General features: G+C 41.5%; 1 protein-coding gene across 8 annotated transcripts in view; it reads left to right on the plus strand.

The window, feature by feature from the left end:
* Window positions 1–16,906, plus strand: part of IFT88 (intraflagellar transport 88) — a 178,072-nt gene that overhangs the window by 77,917 nt on the left and 83,249 nt on the right. For all 8 annotated transcript variants that reach the window (XM_045588522.1, XM_045588524.1, XM_045588518.1 and 5 more), the window contains 3 exons: window positions 2,190–2,289; window positions 7,499–7,585; window positions 9,932–10,118. In XM_045588522.1, coding sequence (XP_045444478.1) covers window positions 2,190–2,289; window positions 7,499–7,585; window positions 9,932–10,118 — 374 coding nt within the window. The remainder of the gene's footprint in view (window positions 1–2,189; window positions 2,290–7,498; window positions 7,586–9,931; window positions 10,119–16,906) is intronic.

Below are 16,906 nucleotides of genomic sequence, written 5' to 3' on the forward strand. Positions count from 1 at the left end.
CAAGCTGCTGGAGTACTTGTGTGGGCAGGTCTGATGCCTGAGTTAGCAGACCAGCAGGCCTAGTACTTAGGTACATAGGGACTTTCCTAGTACTTGGATCTATAGGCATGGACCTGGAACTTGGATCACTTGTGATAGGCTTTGTGTTTGAATCTGGTTATGTGGCTGGGATTTGGTCTACATGGACACATCTGGATTCTAGGTCTCTAAGGACAAATCAGGCACTAGGGACTACTGGGGTGTGTTTAGCATCTAGGCCCACAGAGGCTGGTCTGGTACTGGCATTGGCCAGGAGCCCGGTTTTGCAGGAATCTACCTGGAAGCTAGGGCTACATGGACCAGCCTAGCCCCAGAGCAGTCCTGGAGTCTGGGGCTATAGGAATTGGCCTGTAGCCTGGGGCCTTCAGGAACTGACTTGGAGATTGGGTCTGTAGGGATTGTTGTGGCACTTAAGTGGACCAGAAACCTAAGTCTATGGGAGCTGGCCTTAGCTGGTCTATTGGTCTTGGCCAGTGGCTTTGAAACATCTGGCCTAGTGCTGGGGTGGGTTGGGGCTTGGGGTGACACAGTCAAATGTCCAGTTAAAGTAAAGGGTTAATAAGGAGGAAAGGGAGGACATCCTAAGAAGAGTGTTCTTGAAAGGGCAAACACTAGCAGCCCTTCTCACATAGAATCCTCTATACAGTTAAGTCCTAAGGTTCTGAGGCATCATGTGCATCTAGAATGATGAGATCTATGTACCATCTTTAGAAAAATTATGGGAAAATTACTAAATAATTTTTCTTTGCAGAACCCCATTGAGAAAGATAGGCAAGAGAGCATGATGCATTTGTCTTTGAGGCCCTTGATTGTTAATGGCACCAGAGTGAATTAATCCATTTCTTAAATAGCTCCTGCTTTTTTGGTCTTCCACATTTGTGCACAGAGGGTCATTGAAAGGAGCACTGAGCAGGCCGGGTTTCAAGTCCTCTCTCCCCACTTCAAGCACAGGGTCTCTTTTATAAATCAAGATTAAAGTAAAGATTCTGCTTAAAGAAAGAGATCTGCTTTAATAGTTTTAAACTATTGGTTTAAGCCAGTGAATTTGAGACATTTGGTAACCAGACCCTCAGTGAGAAATATATTTTCTATTGTTTACTGAAATTTATAAAGTTACATGAAACAGTCCTTGCCCTTATTATGAACAATGCCCATTGATATTTTTCTATTCTTTTTTTTTAAAATATATTTTATTGATTTTTTTTACAGAGAGGAAGGGAGAGAGATAGAGAGTTAGAAACATCAATGAAAGAGAATCATGGATCAGCTGCCTCTTGCACCCCCCCCCCCCCAACTGGGGATGTGCCCGCAACTAAGGTACGCGCCCTTGACTGAAATCGAACTTGGGACCTTTCAGTCCGCAGGCCAACGCTCTATCCACTGAGCCAAGTCTCGGCTGTATTCTGTTTTTTTAAAGATAAGGTTCATGATCATATTTTAAATTAATCATGTTAATTAATCTAACTAACCCTAAACTCATCTCAATTGACCTCAAATTTTAAGACCAATAGTCTTCTTAAAATGGGTTTTGGTATTGGGTTCAAATTCTTACTTGACAGTTTCCTACCTGTGTGGGCTCAGGTCTCCATTTTCCTACCCATAAAATAGAGACAGTGCCTGTCATTCAAAGATGTTATGGAGATTAAATGTGACAATGCTTGTAAAGAATTGGCACAGTGCCTAATATATTGTTAAAAAAGACATTATGTGTGCTTTGGGGAACAGACCTACTATTGTTTGTTCAAGTTTGAACTAAAAAAAAAATTAAATATGTTCTATAATTTATTTTGAATTTTTTTCACCATCACATCATTTAAGATGAAAAAAAATATATATATATAAATTTTATATGTTGGAAATTGAAATTTTTTTAGTAAATAAAAAAATCAGAATGTAGCTATCAATCCAATTTCACTTAAAATACCATAAATATTTAGAAATGACAGCAAGCTAGTGAAAAATTGGGTGAGGAAATCAGTTGAGAACTGAAAAATTCAGTAACTTACTGTCATTATTGGAAGAAAGCAAGTACTTAGCCTTACATAATACTAGGGGCACTTGAAAATTTTTTTTATTCAAAAGTCACATTTAAAAAACCAACAATAACAAAATACTAAAACAAATAACCTTTTTTCCACTTTACATTATAGGTGTGTTGAAGTTGTGAAAGCTTCTCAATATGTAGAGCTAGCAAATGACCTGGAAATAAATAAAGCAATTACATATTTGAGGCAAAAGGACTTTAACCAAGTAAGTTTAAAAAATTAGATGAAATTTCATATGTTAATGGAGCAAAACGAATAGTATTGGGAAACTCCTCTCTAGAATAAAGTTACCTCTGAATATTTTGAAGTTGAGTGACTTCTGTCTCATCATAATTTCCACTAGTATGATACTTGGTTTGAATTTTGACCAGTTTGCCCTTTCTTTCTTTCTTTCTCTCTCTCTCTCTCTCTCTCTCTTTCTCTCTCTTCTTTCTCCTCCCTCCCTCCCTCCCTCCCTTCCTTCCCCTAGGACATGTTTTTATTGACTTTAGAGAGGAAAGGAGAGACAGAGAAACATCAATATGAGAGGGAAACATCAATCGGTTGCCTCCCGTATGCACCTCGACTGGGAGTGGACCTGCACCCCTATGTATGTGTCCTGACCAGGAATTGAACCTGCTGCTTTTGGGTGCATGGGACAACACTCTAACCAACTGAGCCACCTGGCCAAGGCAGTCTTGTTTCTTAAAATGTAAATGCTTTTCAGGTAAAACATGGTTGTTTGCTAAATTACTAAACCATGTTCTAATCCAGAAATTAACTTTCTCCTAGAGGTTTTCAAGCTGCTATCTGAAGCTGCAAGGTTTTTCAGAATTAGATATTATGTGTATAAGAAGGAAGGCCAGGATCTGGAATAGCAGCCTGGTGCTCCCATCCACTGTTTTCACCTGTTCTCTGTTTTTTGTTTTTGTTTTTGATGTTGCATTGGGCCTAAAAGGGTCCTACTGATAACACAGTTTTAGAATCCTCCAGGATCTCTCACTGCTACCACTGCTTTCTTGCTGCCTTGGATGAAGGTGGAACAGGTGAAACATAGTTGACAAACCAGAATAGACAGCTTTATAAAAGGGGAGGGGGGACAAAAGAGAATTCAACAGAATGAAACTTGATATTTTAGTTTGTAAAACCAATGGTTAGTGTCATATGTGCCAGCAACTATAGAAAGCTCAGCTCCTTTGAGTTTAGAGCAAGGACCAGAGAGCATCCTATCCCAAGCCTGAGTCTTCAGGCTTTCTTCCAACTGAAAGGCCTTTCTTTTGTCTCGGAGACAATAGGAATGACTAACCCCTTCTAGTCATTTCTAGAGCAGTGAGGAGAATGCCATGTACCCTGTTGTTCATGTTATGATTATGTGATTAGTACAATACAGTGCCATGGACTAATTCCATTTTGTGTATGAATTTAGTGCACTTAACATTGTTTTAGCACCCTGGCTGGTGTGGGTCAGTGATTGGAGTGTCAGTCTGAGCCCTGAAGGATGGAGGGTTTGATTTCTAGTCAAGGGTAGGTGTTTGGGTTTCAGGTTCCATCCCCAGCCCAGTCGGAGTGTGTGGGAGGCAATTGATTGATGTTTCTCTCTCACATTAGTGCCTCTCTCCTTCCCTCCCTTCCACTCTCTCAAAAAAACAAACAAACAAAAAAAACCATACACACAAAAATCAAAGGATAAAATATCCTCAGGTGAGGGTTTAAAAATTTCTTTAGCATTTATAAAGCACTAAAAAGACTTTACAAAGGATCTTTATGTCTATTCTTTCATTTGATCATTACACTGTTGGTCATTAAAAGTGCCACTGATAACTCTTTAATGCTGCTGTCATGCTTTTGAATGGAAGTGAAGTGAGACAGCTTGTTCTTTGTTAACCTGTTAAGGTCATCTCTGGACCAAAAGTAATAATTTTAGTTTGTGAGGTAAGTACTGTTATAGGTCACAAACTAGAAAGAAAAAAAAAATGTTTGCCAATTTTCTCAACATTTTATTTTTAAATGACATTTTTAGATAGATTTAACAATGTATATCATAGTATAAGACTTTAATAACAATCTCTTTACCTATATTTTAAGTCAGAATGTAATTTCTGTTTTCTTTTCAACGTGGCTGTCACATACTAGGGAGCAGTTTTCTTTCCCTCTCAGGTGACTTCAGGTATTAATGGCTGTGTACTAATTCCTGTTCACATGACTTATGTTTTAAATTAGCAAATACAGCCAAAACCAGTTTGGCTCAGTGGTAGAGTGTCGGTCTGTGGACTGAAAGGTCCCAGGTTCAATTCCGGACAAGGGCATGTACATTGATTGCGGGCACATCCCCGGTAGGGGGTGTGCAGGAGGCAGCTGGTCGATGTTTCTATCTCATTGGCGTTTCTAGCTCTCTATCCCTCTCTCCTCCTCACTGTAAAAAAATCAATAAAATATATTTAAAATAAATAAGTAAATAAGCAAATACATTTGTGACACAATCTGAAGTGCCAGCACAGCCAAGGGTTCTGTGAGCCTGAGGGAAGGCTGGTGAAGGATGAAGAAAAGACAGACAGAATAAGCTAGGTCTAGGTGGATCTTCTGTACCTGGCTGAGGTCACAGAATAAATCCAAACTGCAAAGCTGATGCTTTATTTATAGTCAGGGACAAACAAGGTAATTTACAATGTTCTTGTAAGTTTCTCTTGTTTTGGCAGCACTTGCTGCCCCTCCCACAGCCCATTAGCTGCCCAGGAAAGATCTAGGGAGCAGTCACAAAACCAAGCTTAATTATGTGCCCTCTAGATGAAACCAGTTTGGCTCAATGGATAGAGCCTGGGTCTGCGGACTGAAAGGTCCCAGGTTCAATTCCAGTCAAGGGCATGTACCTTGGTTGCGGGCATATCCCCAGTAGGGGGTGTGCAAGAGGCAGCTGATCGATGACTCTCTCATCGATGTTTCTAACTCTCTATCTCTCTCCCTTCCTCTCGGTACAAAATCAATAAAATATATATATATTTTTTTAATTTGTGACTTTGCCACAAGTCAGTCAGAGGCTTAACCCTATAACTGCTCCCTACAAAAGATGAAAACATCTCAATTCTTATTCAAAGTGAAATGCAACTTATAAACTTACATAAATAGTGGCTTTTCCATGAATAGTGTGGATACTGAGTGAGGGGTCAATGAGGTGACTTCCACTAGTGAGCAGTAAAAGCCACAGTCACTTCTGATATAAGTTTTAGGAGCTTCTTGGCAGTTTAATAAAGGATTTGTTCAAGAATATAAGTGAAAGAGAATCTCAAAAGCAAGGGCGTGTTTAGGTTTTTTTCTTCCAGATTTTACTTTGTGGAATTATAAACTGCTGGCCCAAAACTCCCAACAGCTTTCTTTAAAGTAATAAAAACCCCTGAAAATAATAGTTGTTTACTTATATTATAACCAAGGCTTATGGAATCTAGTATTTTTAAATCTTCTACCCTTAAAAACATTGAGTGAACTATGTTTCATGACACTTCTTTTGAGTTCAGACATTTGAACAGCGTATAGGTCAGACTTTGTATAGGTGAGATATTTTCAATACCAGTGGCTAGTGGCCATTATCAAAACTCAATAGGACTTTTGCTGGGACACAGTGTTCTCTGGGAGCAGGAGGCACACCGGGGCAAAGCATTTTTTACTCAGTAATGCATTTGGAAGGAAGGGGGAAGAAAAGGAGGAAATGAGGAAGAGAGGGAGGAAGGGAAGCAGGGACGGAAAGGAGGGAGGAGGAAGGAAGACCATCATCTTTTTTTAAATCTTTTTTTACACTCTGATATATCTCAGTAATATCTAGTTTGATAACTCATTCACCTTTCATGCAAGGTGTCTGGCCATTCCAAATGTCCTGTTGGATTACGATTATCTCAGACCTCCTGGTGGTTAAAAGTGTACTTTGATTTCTCATAGCTTTAAAATGTACTTCTATTTGGGTCTACTTCATATTATTTTTTGTATTTCTTCCCCTTCTGGAATTCCAGGTATGTTTGTCAGTGGTGGTCAAGGGGGGTCTCTGGCCTAGGAAAGTAAGCTCTGGCAGAGACAGTACTCTGTGCCCCTAGTTCTTGTCTTGCTTATAGGAATGAATCCAAACAAGAGACAACAAATAGGAAAAGCAGGTGAGGATTTATTTGTAGGAAAGAAATATACTCAGGACCCGAATGGGCAACTCAGCCAGCAAGGCTGAACCAAGTGCCCTGAGCGGGCAGCTCACCTGGCTGAGACCAAACCGAGTGCCCTGATATTTGGAAGTTTAGAGGTTTATATTCCTAGGCTGGAACACCCTAAGCAAGGAACAAGTCACCCTCTCCCTCATGTCTCAAAACAATGTATCTGTAAGTTATAAGGCTCCTTCATCTAGGTGCTGTCCACCAGTTAGACCACCTCCTGGAGGGCTCTGAATCTTTCCCCCTCACATGGAGGCTGCCACCTCCATTGTCTTTCAGTTTGTTGCTTCTCACACGTATTTTCTCCAAGCCCCAGCTGCCTCTCCCAGCTCATATCTTTCTAGCTGCCTACTCGAACATGTTTATATGAGATTTCACTGGGTTTCTATATGTCTCTTACGGTCTTCTCTAAGAACATTTTGAAGCCTTTTACTTTTCTGTGCTTATTTTATTAGTATTTAGTTGGAACATTTTCTGGGTTCTTGTTTGATCTTCAAATTCTTCTTGTCTCTGTAACTCTTCAGTGTCTTCACAAAATATTTTCAGTATTTTATCTAATTTTCTAATTGTTCTCTGTAGGAGAATGGTCTTCTATAGGCTAGTTTCTAATAGCCAGAAGCAGAAATTCTAGAATTATTTTGCAAAGAGCAAATTGGATCATGTCTTTATGTAAAATCTTATCACCCACCCCATTATGCAGGGTAAATGAAACTATATAACAAAACTCACTGGCTACATATTTACTTTCTCTTTGGCTGTGTCTAATATAGAATTAAACCCATCTATTGCATTCTTAATTTTATTATTTATTTTTTAAATACATAAATATTTTTAATTGATTTCATAGAGGAAGGGAGTGGAAGAAAGAGATAAAAACATTAGTAATGAGAATCATTGATTGGCTGCCTCCTGCAAGCCCCCTACTGGGGATCGAGCTCAAAACCTGAGCATGTACCCTTGACCGGAACCAAACCCAGAACCATTCAGTCTGCAGGCCAACGCTTTATCCATTGAGCTAAACCAGCTAGGGTCATTCTTAATTTTAGATATATTTTTAGTGTAATTTTATTTTTTATAAAATTTAATTCTCAAATGAAAATCTCAATTTGTCATCTGTTTTTAAAAACATATTAGTGAAACTGCCTTTTGTCAGTCCCTGCTCCTACAGTTCTGATACTAATCTTTTCCCAACTGTAAGCTTGAACATTGTCATATTACAATGGTAATAACTTGCAGATATTTTATTTCTAGGCTATAGAGACTTTGAAAATGTTTGAAAAAAAGGACAGTAGAGTGAAAAGTGCAGCTGCAACCAACCTCTCATTCCTGTATTATTTAGTAAGTTTTATGTTTTTATAATTAAGCGTTGAAATGTGGTATTTTCATGTTGCTAAATGTCTGCCTGAGGAGCTAGCCTAGGGAGAGGCTCCTGAGAGGACATGAAGAACGTCAGTGGAATGGCATATATGGAGGGCCAGGCCATGAACGTTCTGGGTAAGGGGTTGAGTTTATGGGCATGAGTAAGAGGACCGTCTCAGGAGGAGAAGGGAGGGTGAAAAGTGGTGGAAACATCACATCATGAAATTATAGAGTGTAGACCTGGGAGATCAGCTGGAGACATATTTCAATTCAATCCTAGTAATAACAAAAGTGACATCTTAGGTTATATGACTTATGTAAGGTCACAGTGTCATCTGTAACAAGCAGAAGTTGAATATCTATGGATGCCAATCATGGGGAAGACTAAAAGGCTAAAAGCTTCCTAAAAATGAACATTTATAATTTAGAGTGAAGGTGGCAGGTGGGTAGAGTAGGAAGGAGAAAGGTTGGTTGAAAGTAGAGAATATAAAATGAATGTGAGATGTTAAATGCTTTAGAAATTCTGAGGAAGCAAATAGCATTTTAATTTAGGGATTGGGGGACAATCCCAGATAGAAGTTGGATCTTAGAAGTCAGACTGTAGATAAAAGTGAAGGGGACATTTGTCAGGAACTAAGGGAGTAAACAAAGCATGGAGGCAAGAAGGCTGGGGGGGAAGGGGTGCTTAAGATCATTGTGTTTGATTCTACTACACTTTCAGTCCCTCTCAGCTTCTGGTTTGTGCACATTGAGAATTGTTGCCATATAGAACCTCTGTTATGGTGGCAAGGTGTTGCAGCCCTCAGTGTGAAGAGGGAAAAGAGGTAAAACCCCTGGTGAGGAAGGACCCCAGGTTTTATTCTGTTGGCATGAGAGTGGTACCAGGGGCATGTCCAGATGAGTGTGTGAATTAGAGGGAAAGATACCAAGTTTGTTGTTAAATACATTTTTAAAGTTTTGTAGTGATGGTGATATAACTCAAATGGCCAAGGAAGCATGTGGAACACTGATCTCAGACTAGAAGTCAGAATAGAGATAAAATTTGATTATTGTCTCTGTGAGTAATAAGTTTTCATAAAAGACTAGTGGCCTGGTGCACAAAATTGGTACAGGGGCGAGTGGTGGTGTCCCTCAGCCTGGCCTGCATCCTCTCCAATCTGGGACCCCTCGGGGAATATCCGGCTATATCTGTGGGTTCGGGCCTAAACCGGCAGTTAGCACATCTCTCTCACAATCCGGGACTGCTGGCTCCTAACCACTCACCTGCCTGATTGCTCCTAACCACTCTGGTTGCGGCCTGCTCGACCCCAACTGCCCCACCACCCCCGGCCTTCTCCCAACTGCCCCCCTACCATTCTGATTGCCCCCAACTGCCTCTTTCCAGTCTGATCACATGAAATATATAAAATGTCATTGAACTGTACATTTTTAAAGGGTAAATATTTAAAATATATCTAAATTTTTCAGAAATTCCATTAGAGAGTGTTATGAAAGAAGGGATATAGGATTTAGAACATGCACAGTAGTGGGTGCTGTGGGGGTTAAGGAGAAGAAGAGGTGTTTGGGGATCTGAGCAAAGGTCTCCATTCAGATGAATTGCTTAGCACATCCAGAAGCCATCCAAGGGGGACTTCATGGAGCGGCTGCCTCCTCTGGGTCCACTGCCAAGCCTTAGCATAGATCTGGGTCACCATTAGGAGGAGGAACAGTGCAGGACGAAAATTCAGTATGGAGTGTGTGAATGAGGACAGGCATCTCTCCCTGGGCATGCATTGATGGCCAGAAAAAGACCCGTGAGGAAGGCTGCTGCTTCATATTCTAGAAGTTCCCTCAGCCAACTCTGAACAAGACCCACACAGGTAAAGCTGTTCTGGGAACTGTGGCCCCTAGCCTTGCTGAGGCAATAGAGCACCAAAGGCCACACCACCTGAGAGCTGTGAGGTCCCGTGGCTCACGTGAAGGATGGCAGGGCCCTGAAGGAGCAGGGCAGCAAGGCAGCATGAAGGAGTGCAGACAACCGAGGGCTAGAAATGCAGGACCCAGTAGGTGACCCACCCAGTTAGATCATAGCTTCTTTAGGATTCGAGGTTTAAGAAGCATGGTGTGCATGAAATTTGGGCATTTGAAATGGAACCATCTACATATAGTGATGTTATTCAAAACATGAGACTGTGGAGTTGAAATTGCTGACGAGTACAAATCTTTTGTAGAATAAGCCTAGCAAAACCAAGATATGTAAAATACTTGTTTCTGTTTTTCCTGTTTATAATCTCAAAAAAAAAATTTGATGAACTTCAAATAAATTGTATATATTTTGTGCTTTAGGAAAATGACTTTGCACAAGCCAGCAGCTATGCAGATTTAGCTGTGAACTCTGATAGATATAATCCATCTGCTCTTACTAACAAAGGGAATACAGTGTTTGCAAATGGTGATTATGAGAAGGCAGCTGAATTCTATAAAGAGGCTCTGAGAAATGATTCTTCTTGTACTGAAGCACTTTATAATATTGGTAAGTAAGAGAGGACAACTTTTTTTTTGTACTTTTTAAAATTTATTTTTATTGAGAGTATTACAAATGTCCCCCACTTTCCCCCTTTGCTCCCCTCTTCCCAGCTCCCACTCCACCAGACTTTCACCCCACTATTGTCTGTATCCATGGGCTATGCATATATAAACAGAAATGTGCTAATTTAGCCAGGCTTCAGGACCGCTCAGGAGGAGCTGCGCATGCAGATGGGTGGGAGGGAGCTATGTGCCACCCCCCACCCCCACCCCCCCAGACCCAACGGCCACAGGGAGGCTGGGGCTGGGGGCAGGCCAGAGTGGAAACACAACGCACGGAGAGGCTGGGGCTGGGAGAGGGCTGGAGCGGAGACACAACACACAGGAGCGCCTGCCCCGGCCCCAGCGGCCCACTATGTGGGTCAGGCGCGGGTCCCCGCCCCCCCACGGGCGCCACCTCACGCGATTTCAATCGCGTGCTGGGCTTCTAATATGCATATAAGTTCTTCAGTTGATCTCTTCCTGCCCTCCCTTCCCCACTTCCCTCAGATATCTGTCAGTCTGTTTCATGCATCCATAACTCGACCTATTTCGTTCATTAGATTGCTCATATAAATGAGATCATGGGATATTCATCTTCCTCTGACTTACTTCACTTTGCATGATAATGGCTAGGTCCATCCATGCTGTCTCAAAGGGTAAGAGGTCCTTCTTTACAGCTATATAGTATTCCAATGTGTAATTGTACCACAGCTATTTTATTCTCTCATCTACTAATGGGCACTTAAGCTGTTTCCAGGTTTTAGCTATTGTAAATAACTATACAGTGAACATAAGGGTGCGTATATAAGGGTGTGTATATTCTTTCTGATTGGTATTTCAGGATTCTTAGTATATTTTGCCAAGGTTGGGATTGCTGGGTCAAATGGCAGTTTCATTTTTAAATTTTTGAAGAAACTCCATTCTGTTTTTCATATAGCATTCCTACCAGCACTACTAGGGTTCCCTTTTTCCCACATCCTCTCCAGCACTTGTCATTTGTTGATTTCTTGATGGTAATCATTCTGCAGGTGTGAGGTGATACTTCATTGTCATTTTAATTTTCATCTCTCTAATGATCAGCGACATTGAGCATTTTTTCATATGTCTCTTGGCCATCTGTATGTCCTCTTTGAAGAAGTGTGTATTTAGGTCCTTTATCCATTTTTTAATTGGATTGTTTGTCTTTTGTTAAGTTGTATGAGTTCCTTATATATTTTGGATATTATCCCTTCGTTAGATATATCATTGCCAAATATGTTCTCCCATACAGTGGGCTTTCTTGTTTTGTTGATGGTTTCTTTTGCTGTGCAGAAGCTTTTAATTTTGATATAGTACCATTTGTTTATTTTATCCTTAAAACATTTTCTTTGCCCTAGGAGATGTGTCCATAAACATATTTCTACAAGAGATATCTGAGATTTTGCTTCTTATGGTTTCTTCTAGGATTTTTATGTTTTCCCAACTTTTATTTAAGTCTTATCCATTTTGAGTTTTTCTTGTATATGGTATAAACTAGTGGCCCAGTGCACGAAATTCATGCACAGGGGTGGGGGGATGTACCTCAGCCCAGCCTGCACCCTCTCCAATCTGGGACCCCTCAAAGGATGTCCTACTGCCGGTTTACATGGATCGGGCCTAAACTGGCAGTCAGACATCCCTCTCACAATCTGGGACTGCTGGCTCCTAACTGCTCACCTGCCTGCCTTATTGCCCCTAACCACTCTGCATACTGGCCTGCTTGACCCCAACTGCCCCACCACCAGCCTGCTTGACCCAAATACCCCCTGCCAGGATGATCACCCCAAACTGCCCCCTGTGCCACTGTGCTCGCCCCCAACTACCCCCCTGCTGACCTGCTCACTCCAAACTGCCCCCCCACTGTCCTCATCATCTCCAACTGACCCCCACTGATAGCCTGCTCACACCCAACTGGCCCCCCTGCTGGTCTGCTTTTCCCCAATGGCCTGCCCCCCACCAGCCTGATCACCCACAACCACCCTCCCCTCTTGGCCTCTAACCACCTCTATCTGGGCCCTGCCACCATGACTTTGTCCAGAAGAACATCCGGAAGGTCTCCTGGGAAGTCTCCCAGTCTAATTAGCATATTACCCTTTTATTAGATAGAATAGAGGCCTGGTGCATGGGTGGGGGGTGGCTGGTTTGCCCTGAAGGGTGTCCCAGATCAGGGTGGGGGTTCCCTTGGGGCATGGGACAGCCTGAGCTAGGGGCCTGTGGTGTTTGTAGGTCGGTCCTGCCCCCATGGGTTGGGGGTCCCAACTGTGGTACCTGCCCAGCCTGGCCTGCCCAGCCTGGGTGAAGGGCTAGAGCCGTTTTCAGGCTGGCCAAGCCCCCCAGTGGGGACCCTCACCCCAGGGGAATGGCCAGGCTGGGTGAGGGACTGATGGCTGTTTTCAGGCTAGACACTCCCCCCTCACACACTCTCCCCTTCCCCCCGCCCCAGTGACCCAACCTCTCAGCTCCTCCTCTTTTTTTCAGTGCCTCCTTAAGTGGAGGCCAGAGCCGGCTGGAAGCAGGTATCTGGGATTTATTTATCTTCTATAATTGAAACTTTGTAGCCTTGAGCAGAGGCCAGTCAGGGCAGGAGGGAACCTTGGCTTCCTCCATCGTCAGGAGCAACCCAAACCTCCTGCTCACTCCAGCTCTGTTGCCGCCACCATCTTTGTTGGGTTAATTTGAATACTCTCTCTGATTGGCTGGTGGGCATAGCAGAGGTACAGTCAATTTGCATGTTTCTCTTTTATTAGATAGAATTGGTGATCTAATTTCATTTTTTTAAGTGTATTCATCCAATTTTCCCAACACCATTTATTGAAGAGACTATCTTAATTCCATTGTATGATGTGGGTAGATTTCCAGGTCTTTATTCTATTCCATTGATATGTATGCTTGTTCTTGTGCCAATGTCATGCTGTTTTAAGTATAATGACTTAGTAGCATAATTTGATATCTGGTATTGTGATTTCTCCAACTTCATTCTTCTTTCTCAAGATTGCTGCAGCTATTAGAGGTTTTAGGTTTTGTTTGGGTTTTGTTTTGTCTTTTTGGTTCCATATAAATTTATGGAGTACTTGTTCTAGATTTGTGAAATATGCTGTTGGTATTTTAATAGAGATTGCATTGAATCTGTAGATTGCTTTGGGTAGTATAGACATTTTAATGTTGCTGATGCTACCAATCCATGAACACAGTATATTCTTCCACTTATTTATATCTTCCACTATCTCTTTTTTTAACGAGCTGTAGTTTTCCAAGTATAGATCTTTCACTGCCTTGGTTAAGTTTATTCCTAAGTATCTTAATTTTTTTTGTTGCACTGGTAAATGAGATTGTTTGTTTAGTTTCTATGTCTGAGAATCATTATCTATAATAATAATAGAGTAATATGCAAATCTACCAAAACAACCGAACAGCAGAATGACCGTCAGGACTACCATGCTATGACACGCTGGCGCCAGGCCAGCCAGAGTGGGTGCGATGACCTTGGTCTGGGGGACCCCACCATTGCCCCACGATCACCACACAGAGAGGCCCGGGCCACCCTCTGCAGTTCAGTTGAAGGTGGTCTCCACGATCGATCACCGCAAAGAGGGAAGCCCGAGCCACGGGCTGTCAGGGCAATCAGTCGGGGGAAGCGGGGAAGAAGGGGCTCTGTGATTGCCCCAAAGAGGGAGGCCCAGGCCGCCTTCTGTATGGCAATCGATCTCAGGTGGGTGGGCCTACCTCTGCTGGGCAGTTGATCACGAAGCCCCGCAGTCAAGTGCCCCAAAAAAGGAGGCCTAGGCCACCCAGCTGGCAGCCATAGGGGGAGGTACAAGCCACCTACATGGTGACTCTGTAGAGGGTGGGCAGGGCCTCCCTCTGTGGGGCAATCAATCTTGGGGGACCCATGATTGATAGCCCAACAGAGGGCAGCCCAGGCCACTGGCCAGCAATGCTGTGGTGGGTGTGCGGGGCTGGTCATGATTGCCCCCCAGAGGGAGGCCCAGGTAAGCCAAGTAATCACACCCATGCCTATCACCCACAGAGGGAAATGACTGGTGGCAAGGGAGTGGGGACAGCCCTGCACAGATGGCAAGTGGTGGCAGTGATGGGGTAGGGGTCAGCTGCCGGCAGCAGGGGAAGGAAGACCCACATAGGCCCTGATTGCCGGCCAGACTTGGGACCCTACCTAAGGGTTCCCAGATTTCAAGAGGGCGCAGGCCGGGCTGAGGAACACCCTCTCCCTCCTTTCCCCTCTAGTTAGTGTATAAAAAAGCCATAAATTTTTACGTGTTAATTTTGTATCCTGCTACATTGCCAAATTCATTTCTTAAATCTAGTAGTTTTTTTTATGGAGTCCTTAGCATTTTCTATGTACAATATCATGTCATCTTCGAATAATGACAGTTTTACTTCCTCCTTTCCAGTTTGGATGTCTTTTATTCCTTCTTCTTGTCTGATTGCTATGGGTAGGACTTTTCTTACTATGTTGAATAAGAGTGGTGAAAGCAGACTTCCCAGTTTTGTCCCTGTTCTTACACCAAATGCTTTTAGTTTTTGCCCATTGAGTAGGTATGATGCTGGCTGTAGGTTTGCCATATATAGCCTTTATCATATTGAGATATACTCCCTCTATTCTCACTTTGCTGAGAGTTTTTATCAAAACTGGGGGTTGGATTTTGTCAAATGCTTTTTCTGCATCTATTGATATGATCATGTGATTTTTGTCTTTCAATTTGTTTATTGATTTGCAAGTATTGTACCAGCCTTGCATCCCTGGAATAAATCCCACTTGGTCATAGTGTATGGTATTTTTAACATATTTACTGGATCTAATTTGCTAATATATTGTTGAGGATTTTAGCATCTATCGATATGTTCATCAGAAATATTAGCCAGTAATTCTCTTTCTTTGTAGTGTCTTTATCTGGTTTTAGAATTAGGATAATGCTGGCCTTATAAAAATAGCTTGGAAGTGTTCCTTTCTCTTGGACTTTTTGGAATATTTTGAGGAGTATAGGTGTTAGTTATTCCTTTAATGTTTGGTAAAAAATCCCTGTGAAGTCATGTGGACCAGGTCTTTTGTTTGGTGGAAGTTTTATAATTATTGCTTCTCTTTAATCAGTTACTGGCCTATTTGGGTTTTGTGATTCTTCCTGATTCAGTTTTGGGAAATTGTCTTTTTCTAGGAAATTGTCCGTTTCATCCACATTGTTCAACTTGTTGGCATCCAGTTGTTCATAGTATTTTCTTACAATCCTTTGCATTTCTGTAGTGTTAGTGGTTACTTACTTACTTTTATTTCTGATTTTATTTATTTGGATCCTCTCTCTTTGTTTCTTGACTAGTCTAGCTAATTTCATTAATCTTGTTTATCCTTTGAAAGAAACAGCTCATAGTTCCATTGGGTGTTTTTTTTCCTTTTTTGTTTTTAGTTTCTATGTCATTTATTTCTGCTCTCATCTTTATTAGTTTCTTCCTTCTACTTACTCTGGGCTTTTCTTGTTGTTCTCCTTTTAATTCTTTAAGTTAATTTTCCTTATTTTTTCAGGTAGGCCTGTAGTGCTATGAACTTCCTTCTCATGACTGCTTTTGCTGTGTCCCAGAGATTTTGGGTTGTTGAGTGTTCATTTTTATTTGTTTCCAGTAAGTTTTTTATTTCTTTTTTGATCTCATTGGTAACCCATTCATTCTATCTAATAAAAGAGTAATATGCAAATTAACCATTGCTCTGCTACACCCACAAGCCAATCAGGAGCAAGTATGCAAATTAACCCCAACCAAGATGGTTCATGTTTCCTTATCTGTTCCGCTACCCTGTGTCTTTCGAATGGAGCATTTAATCTATTTACATTTAAGACTATTATAGAGAGATTCTTACTTATTGCCATTTTTATTCTTTATGCCTAAGTTTCTCTATTTCTTTTTCTTTTGTTTTCTTTTTTCTGTTTTTTTTCATATAACAGTTCCATTAGCATTTCTTGCAAACTGGTTTGGTGGTAATAAACTAGCTGGGTTGTTGTTGTTGTTGTTGTTGTTTTTATCATTTCACCACCTTTAATTTTGAATGATAGCCTTGCTGGATAGAATTTCTTGGGTAAGATCCTCACTTTTCATTACTTTGAATACTTCATTCTGTTCCCATTTATTCTGTAGCACATCTGTTGAGAAATTAGCTGACAGCCTTATGGGAGCTACCTTGTACATAATTTACTATCTCTTGCTGCCTTTATGATTTTTCTCTATGTTTTTATCTTTGCCATTTTAATTATGTTATGTCTTGATGTAGGTCTTTTTGTGTTCACTTTGATTGGGACTCTATTTGCATTCTAAACTTGTGTGAGTTTTTCCTTCAACGATTTAGGGGAGTTTTCTCTCATTATTTCCTAAAACAGTTTCTCTATCCCTTACTTGCATTCTTCTCCCGCTGGTACCCCTGTGATCCAAATGTTGTTCTGTTTAATGTCACAAAGTTCCCTTAAACTCTTTTCATGCTTTTTAATTTTTTGTTTGCTGCTCTAATTGAGTGTTTTTTCTAATTTATCTTTCTTATCTTTTTAATATTTATTGTTAAGAATATTACAGATGTCCCTCTCCCCGTCCCTCATCCCCACTGATCCTACCCTGCCCCAGGCTTTCATCAACCTATAGTCTGTGGCCATAGGTAATGCATATATGCACATATGGTCTTTGGTTAATCTCTTCCTGCCCTCTCCTCCCTGCTTCCCTCTGAGATTTGTCAGTCTGTATCAT

This window comes from Pipistrellus kuhlii, unplaced genomic scaffold (genome assembly GCF_014108245.1).
Source record: "Pipistrellus kuhlii isolate mPipKuh1 unplaced genomic scaffold, mPipKuh1.p scaffold_m20_p_3, whole genome shotgun sequence".
NCBI lineage: Eukaryota > Metazoa > Chordata > Mammalia > Chiroptera > Vespertilionidae > Pipistrellus > Pipistrellus kuhlii.